Here is a 22,656-nt window from a genome sequence, read left to right as displayed (position 1 = left end):
CCAAAGAAGGGCCAGAAGTATACAGAATGGTATTGTCTGCGTAGAGGTGGATCAGAGACTCACCAGCAGCAAGAGTGACATCATTGATGTATACAGAGAAGAGAGTCGGCCTGAGAATTGAACCCTGTGGCACCCCAATAGAGACTGCCAGAGGTCTGGACAACAGGCCCTCCGATTTGACACTGAACTCTGTCTGAGAAGTAGTTGGTGAACCAGGCGAGGCAGTCATTTGAGAAACCAAGGCTGTTGAGTCTGAATTTGGTGATTGACAGAGTCGAAAGCCTTGGCCAGGTCTATGAGTACAGCTGCACAGTCTCTTATTAATGGAGGTTATGATCTCGTTTAGGACCTTGAGCGTGGCTGAAGTGCACCCATGACCAGCTCTGAAACCAGATTGCATAACGGAGAAGGTACAGTGGGATTCGAAATGGTCGGTGATCTGTTTGTTAACTTGACTTTCGAAGACCTTAGAAATGCAGGGTACAGATAGATATAGGTATGTAGCAGTTTGGGTCTAGAGTGTCTCCCCCTTTGAAGAGGGTGATGACAGGCAGCTTTCCAATCTTTGGGATCTCAGACGATACAAAAGAGAGGTTGAACAGGCTAGTAATAGGGGTTGCAACAATTTCAGCTGATCATTTTTAGAAAGAGAGGGTCCAGATTTTCTAGTTCTGCAAATTTTTAGGGGTTGAGATTTTGCAGCTCTTTCAGAACATCAGCTATCTGGATTTGGGTGAAGAAGAAATGGGGGAGGCTTGGGCAAGTTGCTCTGGGGGGAGCAGGGCTGTTGACCAGGGTAGGGAGATTTTGCAGCTCTTTCAGAATATCAGCTATCTGGATTTGGGTGAAGAAGAAATGGGGCTTGTGCAAGTTGCTCTGGGGGGTGCAGGGCTGTTGACCAAGGTAGGGGTGGCCAGATGGAAAGCATGGCCAGCCGTTGAAAAGTGCTTATTGAAGTTCTCAATTATCGTGGATTTATCAGCGGTGACAGTGTTTCCTAGCCTCAGTGCAGTGGGCAGCTGGGAGGAGGTGCTCTTATTCTCCATGGACTTTGCATTGTCCCATAACTTTTTGGAGTTTGTGCTGCAGGATGCAAATTTCTGTTTGAAAAAGCTAGCCTTTGCTTTCCTAACTGCCTGTGTATATTGGTTCCTAACTTCCCTGAAAAGTTGCATATCGCGGGGGCTATTCGATGCTAATGCAGTACGCCACACGATGGTTTTGTGCTGGTGAAGGGCAGTCATGTCTGGAGAGAACCACGGGCTATATCTGTTCCTGGTTCAATTTTTTTTATGTGGCATGATTATTTAGGATTGTGAGGAAAGCACTTTTAAAGAATAACCAGGCATCTTCTGCTGACGGAATGAGGTCAATATCCTTCCAGGATACCCGGGCCAGGTCGATTATGAAGGCCTGCTCGCTGAAGTGTTTTAGGGAGCGTTTGACAGTGATGAGGGGTGATCGTTTGACCGCAGATCCATTACGGACGCAAGCAATGAGGCAGTCAGTGATCGCTGAGATCCTGGTGAAGACAGGAGGGCAGGTTGGTTAGGATGATATCTATGAGGGTGCCCGTGTTTACGGATTTTGGGTGGTACCATAGATAAAAAGTCTTTATAACAATTGAGAGAGAATGCAGTTCATGAATTCAGTCCAGGAATACAACACAAATACATAATGCGTGTATTTCCCCCAGTAAACTGACCCAGTAAACTACCTTTTTTATTTAGGGATTTACAATATATATATATATATATATATATATATATATATATATATATATATATATATGTGTGTGTGTGTGTGGGTGAGCTTGAGAAAGGAGTATTTGATTCTGTTTTACGTGTGATACAAAGGCTGGCAGCCCAGTAAATAAAGTCCCATCAACGCATGACGTAGATTACAGTCAGCGTTCTTCTCACCAGTGCGAGGTCTGGCCCTGGAACGCACTGCTTTTTATTTCAGTATTTCCAGTTAATTAATCACGACCAAACAGGGTCCTTCCTTCTTTATTTTTATTTCTCACATTTGGAAACCACACAACCTACAAAACTGACGTTCCTTCGGTGAAGGTAGGACCGTTACATCTAGTCTGTGTTTAAGTTTAGGTTTGGCTAGCTGGCCGTTTAACTGTTTTAAAATGGCTTCCGATTGTTAGCCTAGCTACTTGGCTAGCTTTCCAATGTGGCGTTTCCTGCGTATGCTAACTGGATAGCAGTCTATAACCTAACTAGCAGTTTAACTACAATTTATCACGACACATTAGTAGAACATGGAGTCTTGCCATTGGTAATATACTACTAATATTAAGCACTTGCCACACAGAACCGGCATATTGTTATTTTCATGTAACATCATGATGGCAGCTATCTGGCTAGCTAATAAACTTTGTAAATGTTGATATTGTATCACAAGACCGTTGACAATAATGTTGAAAGTGATATCACTGCTTGATAACTAGCTATCTAACGTAGTTAACTAGTCCACCACAACCAACAGGCAGAGAGGAAATGATGAGCTAGTTACCGGTAGAATTAATTAGCTAGCTAGTTAGTTATAATTTAATAAACAGATCACCTTTGATCAGAATATACATGGATGGCTAAACATGCCATGGATTCGGAATCTCAGCATTACCATGTCCTTGTCATGTTGTTTAGTTAGTTAAATGAGTCAGGCTACCAGTAGTTAGCTACTGGCCATTTACAACAAAGGATGTGTAGCGTTAGCTGCGAGTGAAGCTAGCCAACTCTGTGCTTTAGCAGGAAGTGTATGCCATGCGTCAATCTATTAATTTACTTTGTACTCTAAACATGCATTTTCTTCAGGTCGCTTTTGCCTACCCCCACCCATTGAATATTATTATTTTCGGGAATTCATCGTTGTCAAGCCGCCAAAGTGGAGAGTGTGATTGCAGAAGGGGGTGCTTCTCGTTTCAGGTAAGATTGTAACTTGTTTAGGGCTAAATGCAATTTAGTCCTCAGGTCGTTGTTTCACTTCCTACTGATATCCTTCACATAGTGTAGAATAGATTATACCTTTAATAGTCCTAGCTATGTCATTTTTTTCACACTATTCTTCAAGTAAATAATATTTGTTCCACAGTGCTTCTTCGGGTGGGGGAGGAGGTAGGGGTGCCTCTCAGTACCATCCCAAGACTGTCGGCAACAGGTACTATTCAAGCCATTTTACCAAAATGTAATGTTACTCCAAACAATCTTACTTCAGATGTCACTAATGCTGTTAATTGCAGCGAGTTCCTGGGGAAAGCCCCAGGATCTAGCGTTCAGAGATGGGTTCCTTCACGAAGCACTAGACGAGATGCCAATGCCTCCAATGAAAAAGAACGACATGATGCAATCTTCAGGAAAGTGAGAGGGTATGTAATCCCATAATAAATTGTGGCTACACACATTAGATTCAAATAAAAATGTTATCTTGTAGGCTGTTTTCCAACTTGAATCTGGTTGGCGCCCCATAGCTTTTTTGTTTTATCCATTAGAAATGACTGGCCCATTTGCAAGTCAGCAGATTTCAGTGAATGTGTGTTAGTGGTGCCATTTTCTAACACCAGATAATGCCTTGTCTTCAGAATGCAGTATTTTTCATGTTTCCTATTCTTTCCATCCTCAGCATACTTAATAAACTGACCCCTGAGAAATTTGACAAGCTATGCCTTGAGCTCCTGAATGTGGGCGTAGATTCAAAACTCGTCCTAAAAGGAGTGATCTTGCTGGTAATTTAAAATCTATTTCTTAGCTCTGTGTGCATTAATGTTTATTGATCGAGTGGAAAATGGCTTTACTGTTCAGTGTACATCACCTCATTTCAAACAGATTGTTGACAAAGCCCTCGAAGAGCCCAAGTATAGCTCGCTTTATGCACAGCTATGTCTGCGCTTGGCAGAGGACGCACCGAACTTTGACGGCCCATCGCCAGAGATCCAAACGTCACAAAAACAAAGCACCGTAAGCATCATTGTCATCCTCCTCACAGATTGATTACTACTATTATAGACAATGGTATCATGTTTTTTTTTTCTCACCCCGTCTAATCTTTTCATTTGGAAACAATGTGTGTTGCAGACATTCAGGAGACTTTTGATTTCTAAGCTTCAAGATGAATTTGAGAACCGCGCCAGAAATGTTGAAAGTGAGTGAACATTTGAAAAAATGTGCCTATTTTCTGTGCCCTGTGTGGTTGATTGTGTTAACCTTTGCTCTTTTCTATTCCCTCAGTCTATGACAAAAATGACAACCCTCTTACCTCTGAGGAAGAAGAGCAGCATGCCATTGCCAAGTTTAAGATGCTGGGAAATATCAAATTCATTGGGGAACTTGGCAAACTCGATCTTATCCATGAATCTATCCTTCATAAGTGCATCAAAACAGTAAGTCGAATACATCAGTACTGTTTTTACAATGTTAAACCTTATGAAATACATGTTAACTAATCTTTTGTCTTTATTTCAGCTTTTGGAAAAGAAGAAGAGAGTCCAACTTAAGGATATGGGGGAAGATTTGGAGTGCCTCTGTCAGATAATGAGAACAGTGGGGCCTAGACTAGATCATGAAAAGGCTAGGGTAAGCATATACTCTCGAGTCATTTTATTTAGTTTGTTAATATTCTTTTCCATTTGGGCGTGACTAATTTGTTTCTCTTGCAGTCTTTAATGGATCAGTACTTTGGTCGTATGAAATCCTTAATGAACAACAAGGACTTGCCGGCAAGGATTCGTTTCCTGGTGCAGGATTCAGTGGAGTTGCGGGAGAACAATTGGGTGGCTCGCAAAGCTTTTATCGATAATGGACCAAAGACGATTAACCAGATTCGTCAGGAAGCAGTAAAAGTTAGTTAACCATTCTTTATTAAGTGCAGCCAAATCTTATGAATCTGTAATGCCACAGTGTGTCTTAATACACTTCTGCTTTGTGTCTTGCAGGATTTGGGTGTTTTTATTCCACCAATGGCACAGGGAATGAGAACTGACTTCTTTTTGGAGGGGCCCTTCATGCCTAGGTTGAAACTTGACAGGGAAACTCTTGGCGGGTTGGCGGATATGTTTGGACAGATGCCAGGTACATCCATGACTGACGCTCCTGAGTAGTTTGAATTTATTGCTGTCCTGTTGTCCAACATTTTAATGTGTGTTCTGGCTACTAGGAAGTGGGATCGGCACAGGCCCTGGAGTGATTCAGGACCGGTATTCGCCCACCATGGGCCGTCACCGCACCAACCCACTCTTCAACGGGCACACAGCCCCTGCTACCCAGTCTCAGTTTGAGATGGGAGGCAAGCCCTTCATCAAATCTAACCAGGTGACAGTTGCACATTTTACTAAAAGCAGTAGCTTTTGAATATTATTGGACTGCTCAAATCTTGATGGATATGGCATTGCATCTAAAGTCATTTCAAACATTTTCCCAGGGGCAGAATCCAATTTTCCAGAACCAGCAACAGCAGGCTCAGTCTAAGGACATGGCACCGCGTTTCATCAAGAAAGGATCGCTCAACGCTGATGAGGTACAACACCTGGTAGATACCCACTCTTTTAAACCACCGTTTGCACAGGCAACAAGCCAAAATACTTTAATGCAAAAGATGAGAACGATGCATAATACCCTCTATTCCCTGTCTTAGATCAGTCTAAGGCCGGCACAGTCATTCCTTCTCAACACAAACCAAGTGCCAAAGTTGCAGCCGCAGATACCAACAATGATTCCTCCAAGTGCTCAACCTCCACGCACTCAAACGCCACCACTGGGACAGGTAAAGACAAACGCGCATACCGCTTTTTATAGCATTCAGCTGGAGTTGATGTGTATTTAAAGTCTGCCCACTCTAAACGGTCTTATCATTCCTCAGCCTCCTCTGCTTGGTCTGAAAACCAACCCTCCTCCAATTCAGGAAAAACCTCCAAAGACCACCAAGAAACCGCCTCCTGCAAAGGAAGAGTTGCTTAAGATGACCGTATGTTCCATTTTACAATCTCAAGGAACTCCTTCAAGTTGTACTTTTTGCCCCATAGAAGGATTTCCGAACGCTAACAGTCTTTGTCCATATTATGTCTTATCAGGAGACCATAGTGACCGATTACCTAAACAGCAAAAACATTGATGAAGCTGTGAACAGTGTAAGAGAGATGAAGGCTCCCAAATACTTCCTGCCTGAGATGTTGAGCAAGATCGTGATCTGTTCTCTTGACTGCCCAGACGAAGACAAGGAGCATGCCAGCACCTTGATCCACACACTCCGCACAGAGGGCCTTGTTACTGGGGAGAGCTTCATGCGGGTCAGTCTTCCAGTCATGGCAAAGAGCTTTTGTTGTAAGATATCAAAGGTTCTACTGTTCAGTGAATTTACTTACCACATGCCTGTGTACTTTTTTTTACAGGCTTTTCTCAGTGTTCTGGACCAGTGTCCCAAGATCGAAGTGGATATTCCTCTGGTGAAGTCCTACTTGGCCCAGTTTGCAGCGCGAGCCATCATCGCAGAGCTGGTGAGCATGGACGAGCTAGCCCACCCTCTGGAGAATGGCACCCACTTCCCCCTCTTCCTGCTTTGTCTGCAACAGACTGCCAAGCTGAAGGATCGTGAGTGGCTCACTGATCTATTCCAGCAAAGCAAGGTCAACATGCAGAAGATGCTGCCTGGTATGTCAACCTCTCCTAAACCCTTAGCCTAGAAAGCTCTGTCAATTTTTCACATTTTAACAAGATTGTTGTGATTTTGCCAAAATCTGCAGAAATCGACCAAAACAAGGATCGCATGCTGGAGATCTTGGAGGGCAAAGGCCTGAGCTTCTTATTCCCACTCATGAAGCTGGAAAAGGAACTGCTGAAGCAGATCAAAGCAGACCCCTCTCCCCAGTGCATCTACAAGTGGATCAAGGACAACATCTCCCCTAAGCTCCACACCGAAAAGGGCTTCGTCAATATCCTCATGACCAGGTATGGGGAAAGGGCTAATGCCCACATTGCAGAGTTCTGTGGTTATGCATCTTGAGATGCATGTTATTAAGACTAGGTCTGAATTCTGCTCACCCCCCCCCCCCCCCCTCCAGTTTCTTGCAGTACATTGCCCAAGAGATAAATGCCAGTGAGGAAGAAGACCAGTTATCAGCCCCCACTAAAGAACAGCTGGACCAGGAGAAGCAGCTGCTGCTGGTCTTCAAGCCAGTGATGCAGAAGTTCCTGCATGATCACCAGGATCTGCAAGTCGGTGCCCTCTACGCACTGCAGGTCCACTGCAATGCAAACACTTTCCCTAAAGGTACGTACAGGTCACATGGTCAAATTATTACTTGGGTTAATTTTATGCAAGCGCATTTGCCTAGAAGGGTTTTTGTTCAGTTTTTTAAAAATATAGATTTTTATTTCTCTAGGAATGTTACTGCGCTATTTTGTCCACTTCTATGATATGGAAATCATTGAAGAAGAAGCCTTCCTTGCATGGAAAGAAGACATAACTCAAGAGTTTCCTGGGAAGGGGAAAGCATTATTCCAGGTAATTACATTTCTACTCCCAGACAATTTGTATTGCAACTCACACCATTACAGGTGCATACTAAACTGGCTTTTTTATTAGACTAGAAAACACCACATAAATGGGTACTGCATCTCTGTTTTGGCTCATGGTATGTTCCCTGTGAAGGTGAACCAGTGGCTGACCTGGCTGGAGACTGCTGAGGAAGAGGAGTCTGAGGAGGAAGCTGACTGAAGAACCAGCCAAAAGCCTAATGGTGCAGAAATGCTATTGATATAATACCGCTTTTGTTTCCTTCCCATCTTCCCTGTCCCAATATGATATGCATACCTAACCACTGCAACACTTCATTCCGCTATCAAGTTTTTGGCCATGATAAGCCAATGCATGTTTAGTTTCCCCCCCTTGTGGCTCTTTTCTAGCGCTTAAGCGTAATAATGGTTTGCCATCTGTTTTAAGAGCCCCTTTTAAGATCAATGGTATCAGCTGCTTTGAATCTAGACTGTTGTTTTTCTCCAAGACAATTGAATTGCAAGGGCCTTGTTCCTGCTGCTGAATGCTATGCTTTTATTTTTGTTGTTGTTAGCCGATTAGCAACACTGTAGAGATGCACTTTGCTCAACGTCATACATGAGTCGTTGCAATATTCACTCATCCCTTGATTGTTACAAAGAATCCTCAACTGTAATCATTGGTTACCATAACATTAATGGTTTATATTTGCTTGTGTTTCTACCTCCTCATTATGGGCTTCATGTGTTGGGTTTGAATTGCTTAATGTCTCCATTTCAAGTGAAAACACTTAGTCTGGACTAATGCACAAGTCTGTAATAAAAAAAAAACGGTTTTACTTGCACAATATCCTGATTGTAAGAATTCAAATTCAAACCTTTTTTAAGTGCTTTTGTGGCTGTATGGCACATCGCCTGGGAGAGATGAAATTATGCGGCCTTGTTAATTTATCAACCCTCGTTGCTGTGTACCTCCCGCTGTGTCTGTCATACATTGTGATACTTGAATTTTCTTTACGGGGAACAACCAAACAATGTGTGAGTTGGTTTTGCATGGCTCGGTGCCCTAGCTGAGGGGTGATTTCACTTAAGGACCAATGGAATGGTCTAAACATTTGCAAACTAACCCACCTGTGGCATTGGGCCATGCAAAATGAACTCGCACACGGTCTGTTCTCATGCAACAATTTTCAAACTACACAAGTGCAACATGTTTTAATTGGTGAATAAAGTTAACATGAGAAATGAATTTGATTTTGTTACACTTTAACTCTGCCCCCCCCCCCCCCCCCCCCCCCTCGTGTGAAAAATTGAAGCCTGTTTGCCATAATGTCTGATCCAGATATTTATTGTTTCTATCAAGATTTAAAAAATTATAATCTCAACTTATGATCTAATAAAATCACGAGGTATACATCTGTACAACTTTCTGTAAAAGTGTTACTGTAATGTTCTGTAACTGCTAAGAATGTTCTTGTGTACCACTATTGCTTAACTTTTTTTAAATAAAGTTAAACACTGAGTTCACTTAGACTTGTCCTGTGTAATATTTCACCTAGATTCAGATATGTAACTGTGAACCCAACAGGCCATTTATGGTTTATAAAGTCCTGCAACTACTGTATTAGTACATAGTTGCTATGTATAACTCCCCAATGACCAAGGCAAGCTCTCAAACACTTCCTGTTTCTTGGTAGGCCTACGAGAAATGCCCAACAATTACAGAAATTCCGGTTACCATGGAAGTTAACTGTTTTGATTTTTAAGGAGTTGCCTTAATATAGCACATTGTCACACCATTATTTGTTGGACCATTCCCCTACTGAATGGTTTTATTGCAACGGACTGATCCTGACGGAGAACACTTCAAGTGCCCACATGTGGTATGCATTTTGTGAGAAACTTACTTCTTGAAGTAGGTCGCAAAGGACGGTGTAACGCAGCATGTAGAGGGTGATTCAACCCCTGAATGCTGATTGGCCGACAGCTGTGGTATATCAGATCGTATACCACGGGTATGACGAAACATTTATTTTTAGTGCTCTAATTACATTGGTATCCAGTTTATAATAGCAATAAGGCACCTCTGGGTTTTGTGGTATATGGTCAATATACCACAGCTAAGGACTGTATCCAGGCAATCTGCGTTGCATCAATGCTTGGCCATGGTATATTGGCCATATATCACACCAACTCGGCCCTTATTGCTTAAATATAGTACTGTAGCATTTTTGCATGTCAGTAAGTGGTTGCAAGGGGAAGATAAGGCCCATTAGTAGCAGTTGTATGTTAATACAGTGTGTCCACAGCTAAATAAGGCACTTGATCAGTGTATTTAGTGGGCTGGGGGTATTCAGACTTGTGATGAGTATTCGCAATGCACTTTGGGCTATAGCCAAGGCCTAGTTGTTCACTTTACTTCTATAGTCCCATTTCCTTATGAGCTTTTATTATTCTTAGAATAAGCAGTCCATCTGCACTTTGAACAGAGCTACACTGGAACCCATATTCAGAACCATGTTTAGGCTACCGACACAGTGACAACTCTGAGAAAACCTCCACAACAAGTGTCAAACTCATTCCATGGAGGGCTTAGTTTCTGTTTTTTCCTTTTAATTAAGACTTAGACAACCAGGTGAGGGGAGTTCCTTACTAATCAAGTACAAGAGAGGAGTGAAAACCTGCAGATACTCCGCCCTCTGTGGAACGAGTTTGACAAGTGCGCTACAACATATGTTCTTCAGACAGGCTCGGTCAGCCCCGTCAGACATACCCTGATCTGGTGTTGTCAGTTCCAGAAGCTGGCCACAGACAGGACCTCTTCACAAACATGTGTTTGCCTCATCCACCCCACTGCGGTACCTCCGGAATGGGGCCATGTATTTGGAGTCTCGATGTGTCTCAAACTCTACGAATACATTTACAACTGCATCACCTAGGCGTGCCGCCAGATTACTTAGCACTTCTTGTATCCATATAGAGGACCTAAATAAAAAATGGCACATATATACACTTTCACTATTGAAGCTGAACTTGTAATATGGCAGTTTTAGGTTTGCCAAAAATATTTTTCTGAATGGCAGAGGTCATGTTGATACAGAAAACAAGGAAAATGCAGCCTAAACAATTACAACACATTTACCCCATAATCAGAAGATAAGTGTCAAGTGGTTTTCCAATGTCATTACAAGCATCTTCATCAGAAATAGAAAAAAAACTAATATTTATTTTGTGTTTGTTTATTATCTACATATAATTTGTCCCAACTCTGGGTCAATTTACTAATTTTCTGTGACGTCACCTCTTCCAATCAGCCGTCAGACTACTTACAAGTCAAATTTTCCATCCATCATCAACAAAACAAAAGGACATGAGGTACAGCATCAATGCAAAAGTCTTAGTCTGGTGACCAAAAACTAGTAAAGACAACCCACATTAAGGGCTACAAAGCTACACTGCATGTGCTCAGTTCAATTTCATGGTACAAACCAAGACGGAAGAAAAAAGCCTTTACAAAAATCTGTTAAAAAAAATAATAAAAATTCTGTAGGAAAAAAAGTCAGTTCTGAGTTTGAGGCCTCAGTCACTGTCAGAGCCAGAGCCGTGGTTGGAGGCCTCTTTGGCAGAGCCCCCTGGTTCTGATCCGTTGTCGGAGCGGTGTGGGGAGCACGCCGGAGAACCTGCTTCAGAGCCAGAGGCTGCGGCCGGTGAGCCAGGTCGGGACTCCTTCTCCGACCCAGAGCGGCTCCTCTTGCTCTCGTTATCAGACTGCTCTGAGTCAGACTGCTGCTGCACTCTCTTCCTCTTCACTGGACGTTCGCTGCCTGAGTCGCTAACCGAGTTTCCGGAGCGTTGGGGGCTTCCAGCGCCGCTGCCGGAGTCACTAACCGAGTTTCCGGAGCGTTGGGGGCTTCCAGCTTCGCTGCCAGAGCGGTTCCGGCCCCCGTCGGACTCACTGTCGGAGGCGATGCGCTTCTTGTGTCCGCCCTCGTTATCAGAGCCTGAACCACTGTCTCTGGGGTTTCTGGGTGGTCAACAGACAAAGAATTCTGAATTAGTGGCACAAAACCCTCCGGAGTTGTATTTTCATGTAGCATTTCATGTACGAATGAGTTTATGCCTTCACCTGTCTTCAGCAATTTTCAGTCCATCCTCGTCTGATGAAGAGTCGGAGGATGAGATGATGGCCTTCGACTTGATCTTGCCTTTGAGAGATGGTGGCACAGGCTCGTACTAGACAAGAACAGAACTGTTACATCTCTGGGCCTAAGGCCAGTCATTTGGGTTAAAAAATACCATTAGAACCTAGATAACCTAGATTTAACTGACCTTTTGCATCTTCTTGCCGCCCGCTCTGGGTTTGCGTTGCTTTTTGGGCCGTGAGCCTCCTTCCTCATCATCACTGCCATCGTCACCCCCTTTGTTGGGTCTGAAATACACAGTCACAGTGCCACTCACACCAGGCCATTTTCCTACCGATCACTACAAATAAAACACTTTCCACAGCAGTCTCACCTCCTCCTCTTCCTGCGGCCCTCCTCCTCACTTCCGCTGCCACCCTTCCTCTTCTTCCTCCTTCTCACTGGCAGGTCCTCATCAGAGCCATCGTTGACAAACTCATCAAAGTCTCCTTTCTTGCGCTGGGGAGAACGAAACAAGAACAATATAGTCACACTGCACCCTAGATCGTTTGAGATTTATATCGATCTGATGTGCCATGAGCTAATCATTGATCAACACAAACCTCTGCATTGCACTAGCTGTTCTCTACACATTTGCACTCACTCGGCCGCCACCTTTCTTCTTCTCTTTCCTTTCCTCCTTCATTCCATCGGCGAAGGAGAGCAGACCCTTGGTCTTCTCCACGTACATGGCTCTCTGCTCCAGCAGCTTCTTCTGATCCTCTTCCAGCTTGGTTCTCTTCTCCTCCTGGTGGTGCAGCAGGAAAAAAAGGTCAGTGGGTTAGTCACACTGTTATAAAGGAATACATTTACAGTGAACCAAAGAAACATGTTATTCAAGACATCCCAGCCTCAAGTAAGGTATGTTTACTTAAATTGCTTATCCATTATGGTTTACAAGTACAACATAGAAGGGATGAGGGACTTGTGGAGATGTGACATCCCATAGACAGACCTGTTCTTTATGCATCTGTTGGCGCAGGAAGTCCCTCTCCTGATCCTGCTTGGCCCGGATCTCCTTCTCCTCCTCGTCCTGCTTCCTGGCCCGAGCCACGTGATACTGAGCCTGACTCAGCAGGTCAGAGCATTGCCTGCAACGACCCCCACACAAACACAGCTCACAATCCAGGCTTAGCCCGACATCTGATGGCTGGGCTCAGCTGTCACCCCTCTAAATTCCTCTGAGGTGTGATGAGAATTTTGGCTAAGAGTGGTTCATTGATTTACTGAAGGCTATGAAGTAAGTACTGGCCTGCATTTGGATTTTAGAGGGGAGATATTTGTTCAAACTGACCTGGCCTCAGTAGAGGCAAGCACTAGGTCGAACCTCATCTTGTCACCTGCCTTGGCAAGGTAGCTGAAATACCTGAGACAAAAGAGAACAGAAAAGAGAAGATTAGGCTGAGAAAAGTGAAGGATTATTTTAGGAGAAGTGTTAAAGTGAGTTTAGGGTGTACCGGTGGGCCAGCTCCAGCTCTTTGACAGCACTGAGTACAGCCTTTAGGTTACTCTTCTCATCCTTCAGCACCAGAGTGGCCAGCCTCTGCAGCACCAGGGCCACGTTGAACATCAGCACCGTGTCACTGGGGGCCACGTGACGTGCCTGGGGACACAGCCAGCCACATCAGTGAGCAACAGGTAGGGTTGCAAAATTCCAGGAACTTTCAATAAATTCCCTAGTTTCCCAGAAAGGATCCTGAAATTCCTGTTTATTCCCTTCTGATCCCAGGAATCCTCCAATCGGGATGTTGGGAGAAATGTTTTAAAAAGTTCACAAGATTTTGCAACCCTAGTAACAGGACATTCACACAAGGGTCACCTTCCTTTCACATAAACAGGCTCAGGGAAATGAATCCCAGCCATAGGGTTACTAAAAGGAATGAGAGACACTTCATTTCACACAAATCTCACCTTCAGCAGAGTCTGTTTGCACTCCTGGAGTTTCCCGCATTTGAAGAGTGCCCGAGCCAGGTACAGCAGCACCTCAGTGTTCTGATGCTTGTAGAATTTCTTCAGACAGTTCTCGTACTAAATGCCACAAAGAGTGGATAAGACATTTTAATAGATCTCCTCAAGTAAAAACATAGGAATGTAAAAGAACTCTGCAGTGTGTACATGAGCCAGTACAGAGCCTTACCATCTGCACAGCGCTGATGTACTGTTTCTGCTCCACGTAGATGTGGGCCAGGTTGAGCCAGACATCACTGATATCAGCTGTGGCTTCTCTCACCTGGGCAAACACGTCACGGGCCTCTCGGTAGTAGCCCTTATGGGCCAGGACGGCACCTGGACAGAAAAGACGGCAAACTCTGAGGTATTTACACGCTAATAGTTATCTGAGGTAAATACATGCTTATAGTTAAACACAGTCAAGTCTGAGTATTAAGCATTTATGTGAATACAATGAGTGAGTGAAGGCCAACAAACCTATGCCGTTGGCAGCGTAAAGGTTCTTGGAGTCGTTTCGTAGGACCTGTTTGTAAATGGCCAGGGCTCGATCCTGATGTCTCTTTTCCTGGAGGGACACAACCACAGACACAGACAAATGATGAAGGCAATGTTTCTGACAGTGATGATTTATGGCTCCACATCAAAACAACTGATATTCTGCCGTACCTTCTCCCGGTCCCTGGTGGGCTGGTGCAGGGTCTGGAGCCACACGTTGCCCAGGGCCAGCATGGAGTAGGTGTCGTTCTGAGTGGACGGCTGCTTGAGGATACGCTCAAACTTCTTCTGACCCGGACCCCACTCCTGCTTGGCCAAGTGGAGATTCCCAATCAGGGACCAGGCGTCTGGGTGATCCTGATTAATCTGCAGAGCCTCTTTGAACCAGTCGGAAGCTTCATAGAAGTTTCCTTTGTCACGAGCCATTGCGCCAAGTCGCAGGTAACCTGCAAGCAACAACAAAGGACCAATTGATACGCACACACCCTAAGGAGACAGACATTAACTAAAAAGTATAGTGTGTCTTCAGTGCTTACAGTCAACGTAGTTGGGATGTTCCCTCAGGATGTTCTTGTAGAGTTTCTCCGCCTCGTGGAATTCGCACATGGCCTCGTAGAGCCTGGCTAGGTTGTAAGAGGTGGTGACAGAGATGGCGTTGTAGTAATGCTCGTCATGCTCTCCCTCAGCTTTGGCCCGCTCCAAAGAGGCCAGGAAGTATTTCTAAACATGGACAGACAGAACAAACCCCTGAAATCTATTTATAGCTCTGTTGTGTCTACTAGGGTTGGGCGATGTCTGGAATGACACATCGTCCTGTTCAAACATCATTGATATACAATTGTACTGTAAAAAAAATTATAATAATAATAATAATAATAATAATAATAATCTGGGGGGTGCGCGTTGAGCACGGAGAGGTCAGTCAATTGGCGGGAAGAAGGCACTATAAAGGACACATTGCTAGGCCTAGTTATTTATCTAGTCTAGGCTGTTGAACGATTTACAAAATTGGGAGAGCAATGTTTCTCTTGTTCATAAAAATACTCCGATAGGAGCTAAAAACGAATATTACAGCCGTATCAAGTGTAGTCTATTGTAATTTCATTAGGCGACTTTCCGATAGTTTCAGACAAAATTAAAAAAAGGCGTGATGGGATTTCACTATAGTACAGTCTGCCGTATGCTAAAACAGGAACAAAAAAAAACTCTGGCTCCTTGGTGGGAAAGAAAAGCCTGTCTTCACCTGTTTGGCAGTTGTTTGGTTTCAGGCTGAATTATAAAGGTGAGCCAGACTCCAGAGGTGCAGTCAAATTCAAATATGCTAGACCACCATGTGACATCACGATGTCGTCACTATCGACAATGGCTGTCAAACATCAAACACAAAGGCATGTTAGGAAACTACAAATAGCCATTCTAGTAGTTCATGAATTCATTGCTACAACATGTAAATGTCTAAATCTAGTCAGGAAGCTCTGCCATCCTCCTAAACTGTACCTTGGCCTCTCCCAGGTTCCCCAGTCTGAAGTGGAGAGCCCCCAGGTTGTTGAGGATCTCAGGGGGGACGTCAGCCTGGACCTTCTCCTGCAGAATGCGGGTGGCCGTGCCGTAGGCAGAGAGGGCGCCCTGGATGTCGGTCTGCTCCAGGATCTGAGCCAGCTCGATCCAGGCCTCAACGTCATCAGGGTACTGCTCGGTTACCTTCTTCAGATGACCCTGCAGAACACAAAGACATTACATCTTATTGATTTTAGCAATAGTGTTGATTAACATCTACAGAGTTACAAGTGAATACTTCATGTGAGGGTCACCTTCGCATAGCTGTTTTACTTACTTTGGCAATGTCTCTCTTTTCCTGATCATCTGAAGTAGCATAAAGAGATCCCAGGATCTTCATGGTTTCATAGTTGTTGGGGTAGGCCTTTAGGACCTTCTCAAAACACTGGGCTGCATTCTCCTTGTCTCTACGGTACACGTACATCTGCCCCAGGCCAAAGAAAGGCAGCACAAAGGTAGACGAGGCAAATTGGGTGGCCTGGTAGTAGTACTGGAAGGCCTGGTCATAGTCCTCCTGAAACACACAAGAAGGAGAGATGTAATGCCCATTCAATTAGAAAAGCAAGAGTCTTCCCGAAAAATAAACTGAGGCCTTAGCGTTTACCTGTACATGAAAGGAGCGGGCCAACTGGTAGCAGCTCTCAGCCTGCATTGCTTCCACCTCTGTGTTGTGAAATGCATGGAGAGCCAGGTGCTGCACTTTACTGTAGTCCTGAAAATAAGAAAGTACATCAATGTGAATGATAAACGATGCTCAAGTCAAGACATGCTACTATATACCAGGAATAAGATGACAACCCTCTCACCTTTTTGAAGAAGAAGTGGTTAGCCAGGTGGTTGAGCACCATGGGGTTGCTGGGGTCGATGGTGTAGGCTCTGGATAAGAGCTGCACTCCATTCTTGATGGAGTCGGGCTCCTTGCTGTTGAGCTCCAGCACAGCCAAGCCCACAAGGGCTCCCACACACTTGGAGTTGAGCTCCAGGGCCCGGCCAAAGGCCAGACGGGCCTTCTCCAGCTTACTGAGCTTGACAAAGCAGTGGCCCATCCCCAGCCTCACCTCGGCTGGTAAGATAAATAGTGATGGTATATTAGGAGAGACCAGGGATATTATTCATTTTAATATGACAGGTGGAAGTGAAATGCTTACCAGGACATCCAGGGTTTGTGCGTAGAGCCTTCTTGTAGTAGGCCAATGCTCCCCTGTAATCCTTCTTATTGAAGGAGATGCAAGCTTTACCTGTTGAAATTAAATGTATAGTGGTTAGGCCCCATTTCGAAGTGAACCTTTGTAGTTGTAATGGTAGATCTTTCCCTTTGTGTTTTACTTACCAAGTAGAGCAGGGATGTTATTGGTAGACTGGTTCAAGACAAAGTGGAACTGAGCATCAGCCTGGTCCATTTTGTCCCCCTCCAGCAGGCAGAAACAGGCTCTTCCCAACAAGTGGTTCTGTTACAAACAAATAGATTACTCTTGGTTATGATTTTTTGTGTTGGGGAAATTAACTTTCACATTCTCCAATAAATTGTTAAGCTGATTATCTTACCTGGTCGTACATGATGATCTTGTCTGCCATGGTGTAGAGCAGGGTGGCCTGAGTGATGAGCTCCTTCTTGGCATCTTTGTTCTTCTCTTTACGTGCCTGCTGGACATAGTAGGCTGCCAAGGTGTCCAGACAGGTCATCTGGTCCTTCTCATGGTCTCTGTAGTCTAGGTTCCCATCGATACGGGCCGCCTCCAGCAGCTTGACAAAGTCCTCCGTCTTCGTCTGTTTGTAATACTCCAGCTAAAAGAAAAATATGTCTGTGTTTATTTTGGTGACAAACAATCCATAAACAAACCATCAGTCAGTGTGAATGCAACTACATAACTCACCAGGGAGGATAGCCCATTTCCTGAGATCTGTATAACATTTAGACACCGTGGGAGATATTTGCCGACACGTACCTGTTTGGCAACACTTTTCCCATGTTGGAGAGTATATCCGTGGTTGGTGGACAGTTCTGATAAGGAACTTGTTATTTGTGTCGCCGGACTGTGCCCAGGAAATAATTACATTAAATTGTTAGATGCTACCACCCCCCTCTAAATCAAAACATTCCATGTTTTGTCTCCGTGTTTCACACCTGTTTGTCTAGCTAATCAGCCTCACAATTGGGCAGCATGCTGCTGCAGACGGGTAGTAGAACAGTGTCTGTGCGCCCAAACATTGACATCCATGTTTGGTTTTGCCTTGGTAGCCTATAACAAATGGATTCAATTATTTCCTTCGGCGATGCAGACAACAATTTCCTAATCAAAACTGTCCACGGATATACTCTCCAACATAGGAAGTGTCTCCAAACAGGCACAGGTCAGCAAATATCTCACACGCCTCTCCAATGGTATGCCATAAGATGGAATGTTACTGTTAAAATAACTGTAAATGGCGGCAAGCCTGCAGGGCTACAGGGAGGAGTTACAGGTATAACAGTAGAAATTACAATCTAACTGTATTTGATGCATCACTCATAGAGAGTAATATGTGCAACTGTCATTTCAACCATTTCGTTTCTTAAGGCTTAAATTAATTATCATACCAGTCTATGTATTCATACTTACAGCAAGAGCAATCCATATGTGCAACTGTGTATGCTCCTGTTTCAGGATACTGATTACCTCATCTCCTTCTGGCAGCTGGTCGAAATCAAGCTCAATGACCTGCAGAACAAATGTCTATGTGAACACCAGTTCGTACACATACAACATGACATGTGACCTTTCACCTATGGCTAAACAGCTTGATCAGAAAGGCTAAGTTAATTTATGAAATGTTTTGACTGGGGACAAGAAGTGGCTGCATTTACTAGTTAGCTTACTGAATGATCGGAAAGACAATATCAGTGTAGAGCATGGTGGCCTTTACAACTCAAATCTTGGTTATGACCCATCATTTTCATGACTGATAGTAAAAAATAAAAAAAAATAAAAGTAAAAAAATCTCAGAAGTTGTTAGCGATCTGGCTGACGTTAGTCAACAAGCACAGGGCAATACTACGTTAGCTAACGTTAGTAGGCTAGCTATAGCAATCCACGGTCAAACAAAGCAGCGTAGGTAGGTAGTCCTTACCTCATCGGTGTCCCGTAAGGGGATTTCAATTGATCCCCGAGACATCTTGGCTGATGGAAATCCACGTCCCTACACCAATATATTCCCAAGATTCGTTCAGCTGTCGCTGTGGTCTCGAGGATCTGGCTCCACTTCCGCTCTACAACAAATACATGGATGTTCACAAAACAATGTCCGGGTAGGACAGCGAGCGACTGTTCGGAATAAAATGACCCACTGGTGTAATACCGGTAGCAAATAAAAGTGTCCTCCTGACTAATCCAGCTGTTGTTCTCTCTCTTCTTGGCAGCCCAAACTTCTTTCAACTGAAAGAGAAACATTCTGTATTTTCACAGTAGTCTTTGTTTTATTTTCAAACGTAGTAGGTCTAGTTGTTGTTTAGAAACCTGTAAATGTTTGTTAATAATAAAATGTGTTGTGTTCACTATTTTAGCATGTGCAAAGTAGGGAACTAGAATTTGTACATTATGCAGTGTGCCAGTATGCCTTTCAAGTCAAGCTCCATAGTGGTCATATTTCGAGAACATCAAAACCGTACTGTATCATGGGTACATTGTGACTGACTGATCTACAAATAATAAAAGACAAGAAAGGGAAGGAAAGGCAGGACAATCAATCAAAATTGATTGGTTGATTGGTTGATGATTGATTAAGGGAGGGGAAAATAAGATAATAATAAAAGCTGTTATAATTGTGATAATCATCTGTGGTGTGTTTCTGTGACCTGTTCCCAGTTCTTCATTGACCCTGCCCTGTCCTAAAGAATCTGATTGCTACTGGTGATTTCCTATTGGTTTATACAGGAGATGTTATGCAGATGATCTAGAATCATTTGATATGTTAAACTGACTAATGTTAATTCAAAAAGTCCATTAACTGATTTATTGTTTGCTGGCCTGAGCCAGCAATTGGTGGAGCTGAGGGGAGGGGGTGGGGGTGTCAGCTGGTTTTGATGTGTGGCAGTGAATGATCAAAACAGGCAAAGGCTACACTCACTGAAGAGCATCTTGAGGGTTTCCCACTGCAAACTGGCAGCAATAGAATTGTCTAAAATTAGTGTGCATTTTTGACTAGCTTGTGTGATGAGATGTAGCTAGTTGTTATACGTTTTCATATGCACATTTTCTGCCGCTTTCAAAGGAACATTCCTCAACTGGAAGGTAAAGACTTTATTTTTTTGTATTCTCACCGCTTTTCCTAACATATCTAACATTCTTAGGGTAAGTGTGTATGTCTTGTATAACTTCATAATGCAATCTTGATTAAATAATAACTGTAAATATCTCATGTAGGCTACTTGACATCTAGTAAGCTTAGACAACCTCTCTCTGTTTTGTTACGTAATGTTTCCACTGTCTTTCTTTGCTTCGTGTGCTGTTGACTGACCTGCAGTTTCAGTTACATGACTATCACAAATCTAGTCCCTGGTTAGGTTAAAGTGGTCATTCCTTTCTCTTGACCAGGGACCCAAAAGGAAAAAACACATGAGTTCAGGAAACATAAGTTAACAAAAGAACATTCACATTCTAACTGGCCCTTAATACATTACCGTGCATGTACGTATGGTATTATATACATATAATGCACTTCTACAGAGATAGAATAGTCCTTAACAAACTAACTCAAACTTTCCGCCCACAATCAAATAGAAATATATAAAACAACACTTCGATTCTAACAATTTCTTGAAACTCAATCTTCAGACTTTTTCAGACTAATTTGTAAACCACTATGACAAGTATCTTATATGCATTGTCATATTTTTCTTTATACAGAGAGATGTTATGGCCTCGGAGAACTTACTGAATGGAGATCAGAGCTTTCATGGGGAACAATCTGAATCTAATCTTCTGAGGAGCCAGGGTGAGAACCATGAAAGCAGCAGGCCATCAACTCAGACCAGGCCGATGAGAGAGGACAGAAAGGGATACATAGCACCAGCTCTCTCAAGGGACTCTGGAGTTAGTTCCATAGACCATCACCAGGTGCCGGAAAGCAATGAAAGTAAGCATTGATATTAATATTGACTTATTGTCAATGGCCTAATACCTTATCATAATACAGAACATCTTGATAACCAGGCATTTATTTTTTCAGAGCAGCAAACAGAATGCTTTTATTTTGAAAGATGTGTATAGACATCTAAGTTTAAAACTACTTTCACCACTGCACTTTGACTTCTGCTTTCGCTTATTTGAAGTTGTACATGACAAAGCGTGATGGATGTTTTAGTGTGGAGCAGCTATGGACCAGAGGATTCTACTGAAGAAACCATGGACACAAGTACATTTTCTGAGGAAGAGCTTCTTGATATAACATTTGAGGCATGCAATACCGCTGGCACAGGTACAAATCACCTCTTGTAATAACAGCGGTACATTAGTGTTCTCTTTGTGTACTGGCATGCTTCCTAAGTCTTTGTTCTCCATAGGAGAGGTTCTGGTCTCCACGATCATGCAGTACCTGCAGACGATGACTAGCCAGAGCCCAGAACAGGACAGGCTGAATGCTTTGAATCGTATGCTGGACCCTGAGTGCCGGGACCCCGCTATTAGCAGGGCCAAATTCCAATCCACCATGAGGGAGTGGATTGCCCAGTGCAGCCAGGATGGGTAAAGAAAAATCCTTCAGACAGCTAACTGCTATAGAATGTTCATCTGCAGCAGCCTTATAATCAACAACATGCCTCAGAAGATTTGCCACTAAATATGACTCACATTTATAGTTGATTGCATCTGTTTGTGTGATTTATTTTGATAAAACATTGGTTAATCTTGCTAATCTGCTGTGTACCTATAATTGGAGACTAGTGATTGTTTGTATCTTTCAGCATGCATGAGGACGACAAACATATTTCAGGGGAAAACCCTTGTAAAGTGTCTATAAATGGTAAGGTTTTACTTTTGTAGGCAGCCTGGAAATCCGTCTCAGATTACAGTGCAGCACTGACTGTGTTGTTCTTTCAGGGAGGGATTTCTCAGGTCCTGAAACTGCCTTCTCAGAGAGAGAACAGTGTCATTGGTAAGTTATTCAGCTTTCTCAGTCACTCATGATTTGACTCTTTCTATGCAGTACTATTTCTGTATTCTACTGTATTCAACTGGCTTCCAGTTGAAGCTCGCATTGGCCCTCCCACCCCTACGGGAGGGCATCTCCCGTTCAGCCCAGTCAAATCTCTTCTCTGTCCTGGCACCCCTGTCATGTTGTCTTGTCTCTGTCCTTTCCCTTCACCCTGTCTCCCTCTGCTGGTCGTTGTTATGTTACCTTTTCTCCCCCTCTTTTCCCCAGCTGTGCCTTGTCTCCTCCTAATTACCCATTCACCCCGTTCCCCACCTGTTCCCTTTTTCCCTCTGATTAGGTCCCTATATCTCTCTCTGCTTCTGCTCCTGTCCTTGTCGGATTCTTGTTTGTTTGTTTGTGTCATTCATGCCTGAACCAGACCATCGTCGTGTTCCTGTAACCTTGTCCTGTCCTGTCGGAATCTGCCTGTCCGTCTGAGCCTACGTTTTGTTTTGTAATTAAAGATACTCTGTTTTGTTAATTCGCTTTTGGGTCCTCATTCACGCACCGTAACAGAAGAATCCGACCAAGAATGGACCCAGCGACTTCGGATCCTCTCCACTCAGCCGTCGAGATCCAGGGAGCGATGCTAGGCAGACACGAGCAGGAATTGTCTGCTGCTCGACATGCCGTTGAGACCCTGGCCACCCAAGTCTCCAACCTCACAGAACAGGTTCACCATCTCCGCCTCGATCCACCGGCCACTTCCAGGGCTTTCGAATCTCCGGAGCCCAGAATCAATAACCCGCCGTGTTACTCTGGGGAGCCCACTGAATGCCGCTCGTTCCTCACCCAGTGTGATATTGTGT

At 43.8% G+C, this 22,656-nt stretch overlaps 2 protein-coding genes across 2 annotated transcripts; one reads left to right on the top strand and one right to left on the bottom strand.

Annotated features, from left to right (window-relative positions):
• The first annotated feature begins 1,495 nt into the window (after positions 1-1,495).
• On the top strand, positions 1,496-9,023 carry LOC110506095 (eukaryotic translation initiation factor 4 gamma 2). Its single transcript, XM_021585510.2, has 21 exons — positions 1,496-1,543; positions 2,857-2,939; positions 3,106-3,171; positions 3,254-3,379; positions 3,634-3,736; positions 3,837-3,968; positions 4,086-4,152; positions 4,239-4,390; positions 4,473-4,583; positions 4,667-4,849; positions 4,943-5,078; positions 5,164-5,318; positions 5,428-5,523; positions 5,641-5,769; positions 5,866-5,970; positions 6,077-6,292; positions 6,395-6,653; positions 6,746-6,950; positions 7,064-7,272; positions 7,385-7,506; positions 7,654-9,023. Exons 1-21 carry the CDS (start codon positions 1,496-1,498, stop codon positions 7,717-7,719), a joined length of 2,769 nt encoding a protein of 922 aa, XP_021441185.2. The 3' UTR covers positions 7,720-9,023.
• Positions 9,024-10,098: 1,075 nt separating this feature from the next.
• LOC110506479 (RNA polymerase-associated protein CTR9 homolog) lies at positions 10,099-18,984 on the bottom strand. The gene is made up of 22 exons (XM_021586117.2): positions 18,788-18,984; positions 18,280-18,378; positions 17,225-17,464; positions 17,010-17,127; positions 16,828-16,917; positions 16,486-16,742; positions 16,284-16,391; positions 15,957-16,193; positions 15,620-15,838; positions 14,659-14,842; positions 14,294-14,568; positions 14,105-14,192; positions 13,815-13,963; positions 13,589-13,705; positions 13,135-13,280; positions 12,972-13,043; positions 12,633-12,768; positions 12,282-12,425; positions 12,012-12,136; positions 11,826-11,925; positions 11,623-11,729; positions 10,099-11,520 (listed from the first exon to the last, which is right to left on the bottom strand). Exons 1-22 carry the CDS (start codon positions 18,830-18,832, stop codon positions 11,076-11,078), a joined length of 3,501 nt encoding a protein of 1,166 aa, XP_021441792.1. The 5' UTR covers positions 18,833-18,984; the 3' UTR covers positions 10,099-11,075.
• Positions 18,985-22,656: the final 3,672 nt, after the last annotated feature.

The sequence above is a fragment of the Oncorhynchus mykiss genome, chromosome 26 (assembly GCF_013265735.2).
Source record: "Oncorhynchus mykiss isolate Arlee chromosome 26, USDA_OmykA_1.1, whole genome shotgun sequence".
Classification (NCBI taxonomy): domain Eukaryota; kingdom Metazoa; phylum Chordata; class Actinopteri; order Salmoniformes; family Salmonidae; genus Oncorhynchus; species Oncorhynchus mykiss.
The sequence above is the reverse complement of the archived record's forward strand: the minus strand, read 5'-3'. Positions and strand labels throughout refer to the sequence as shown.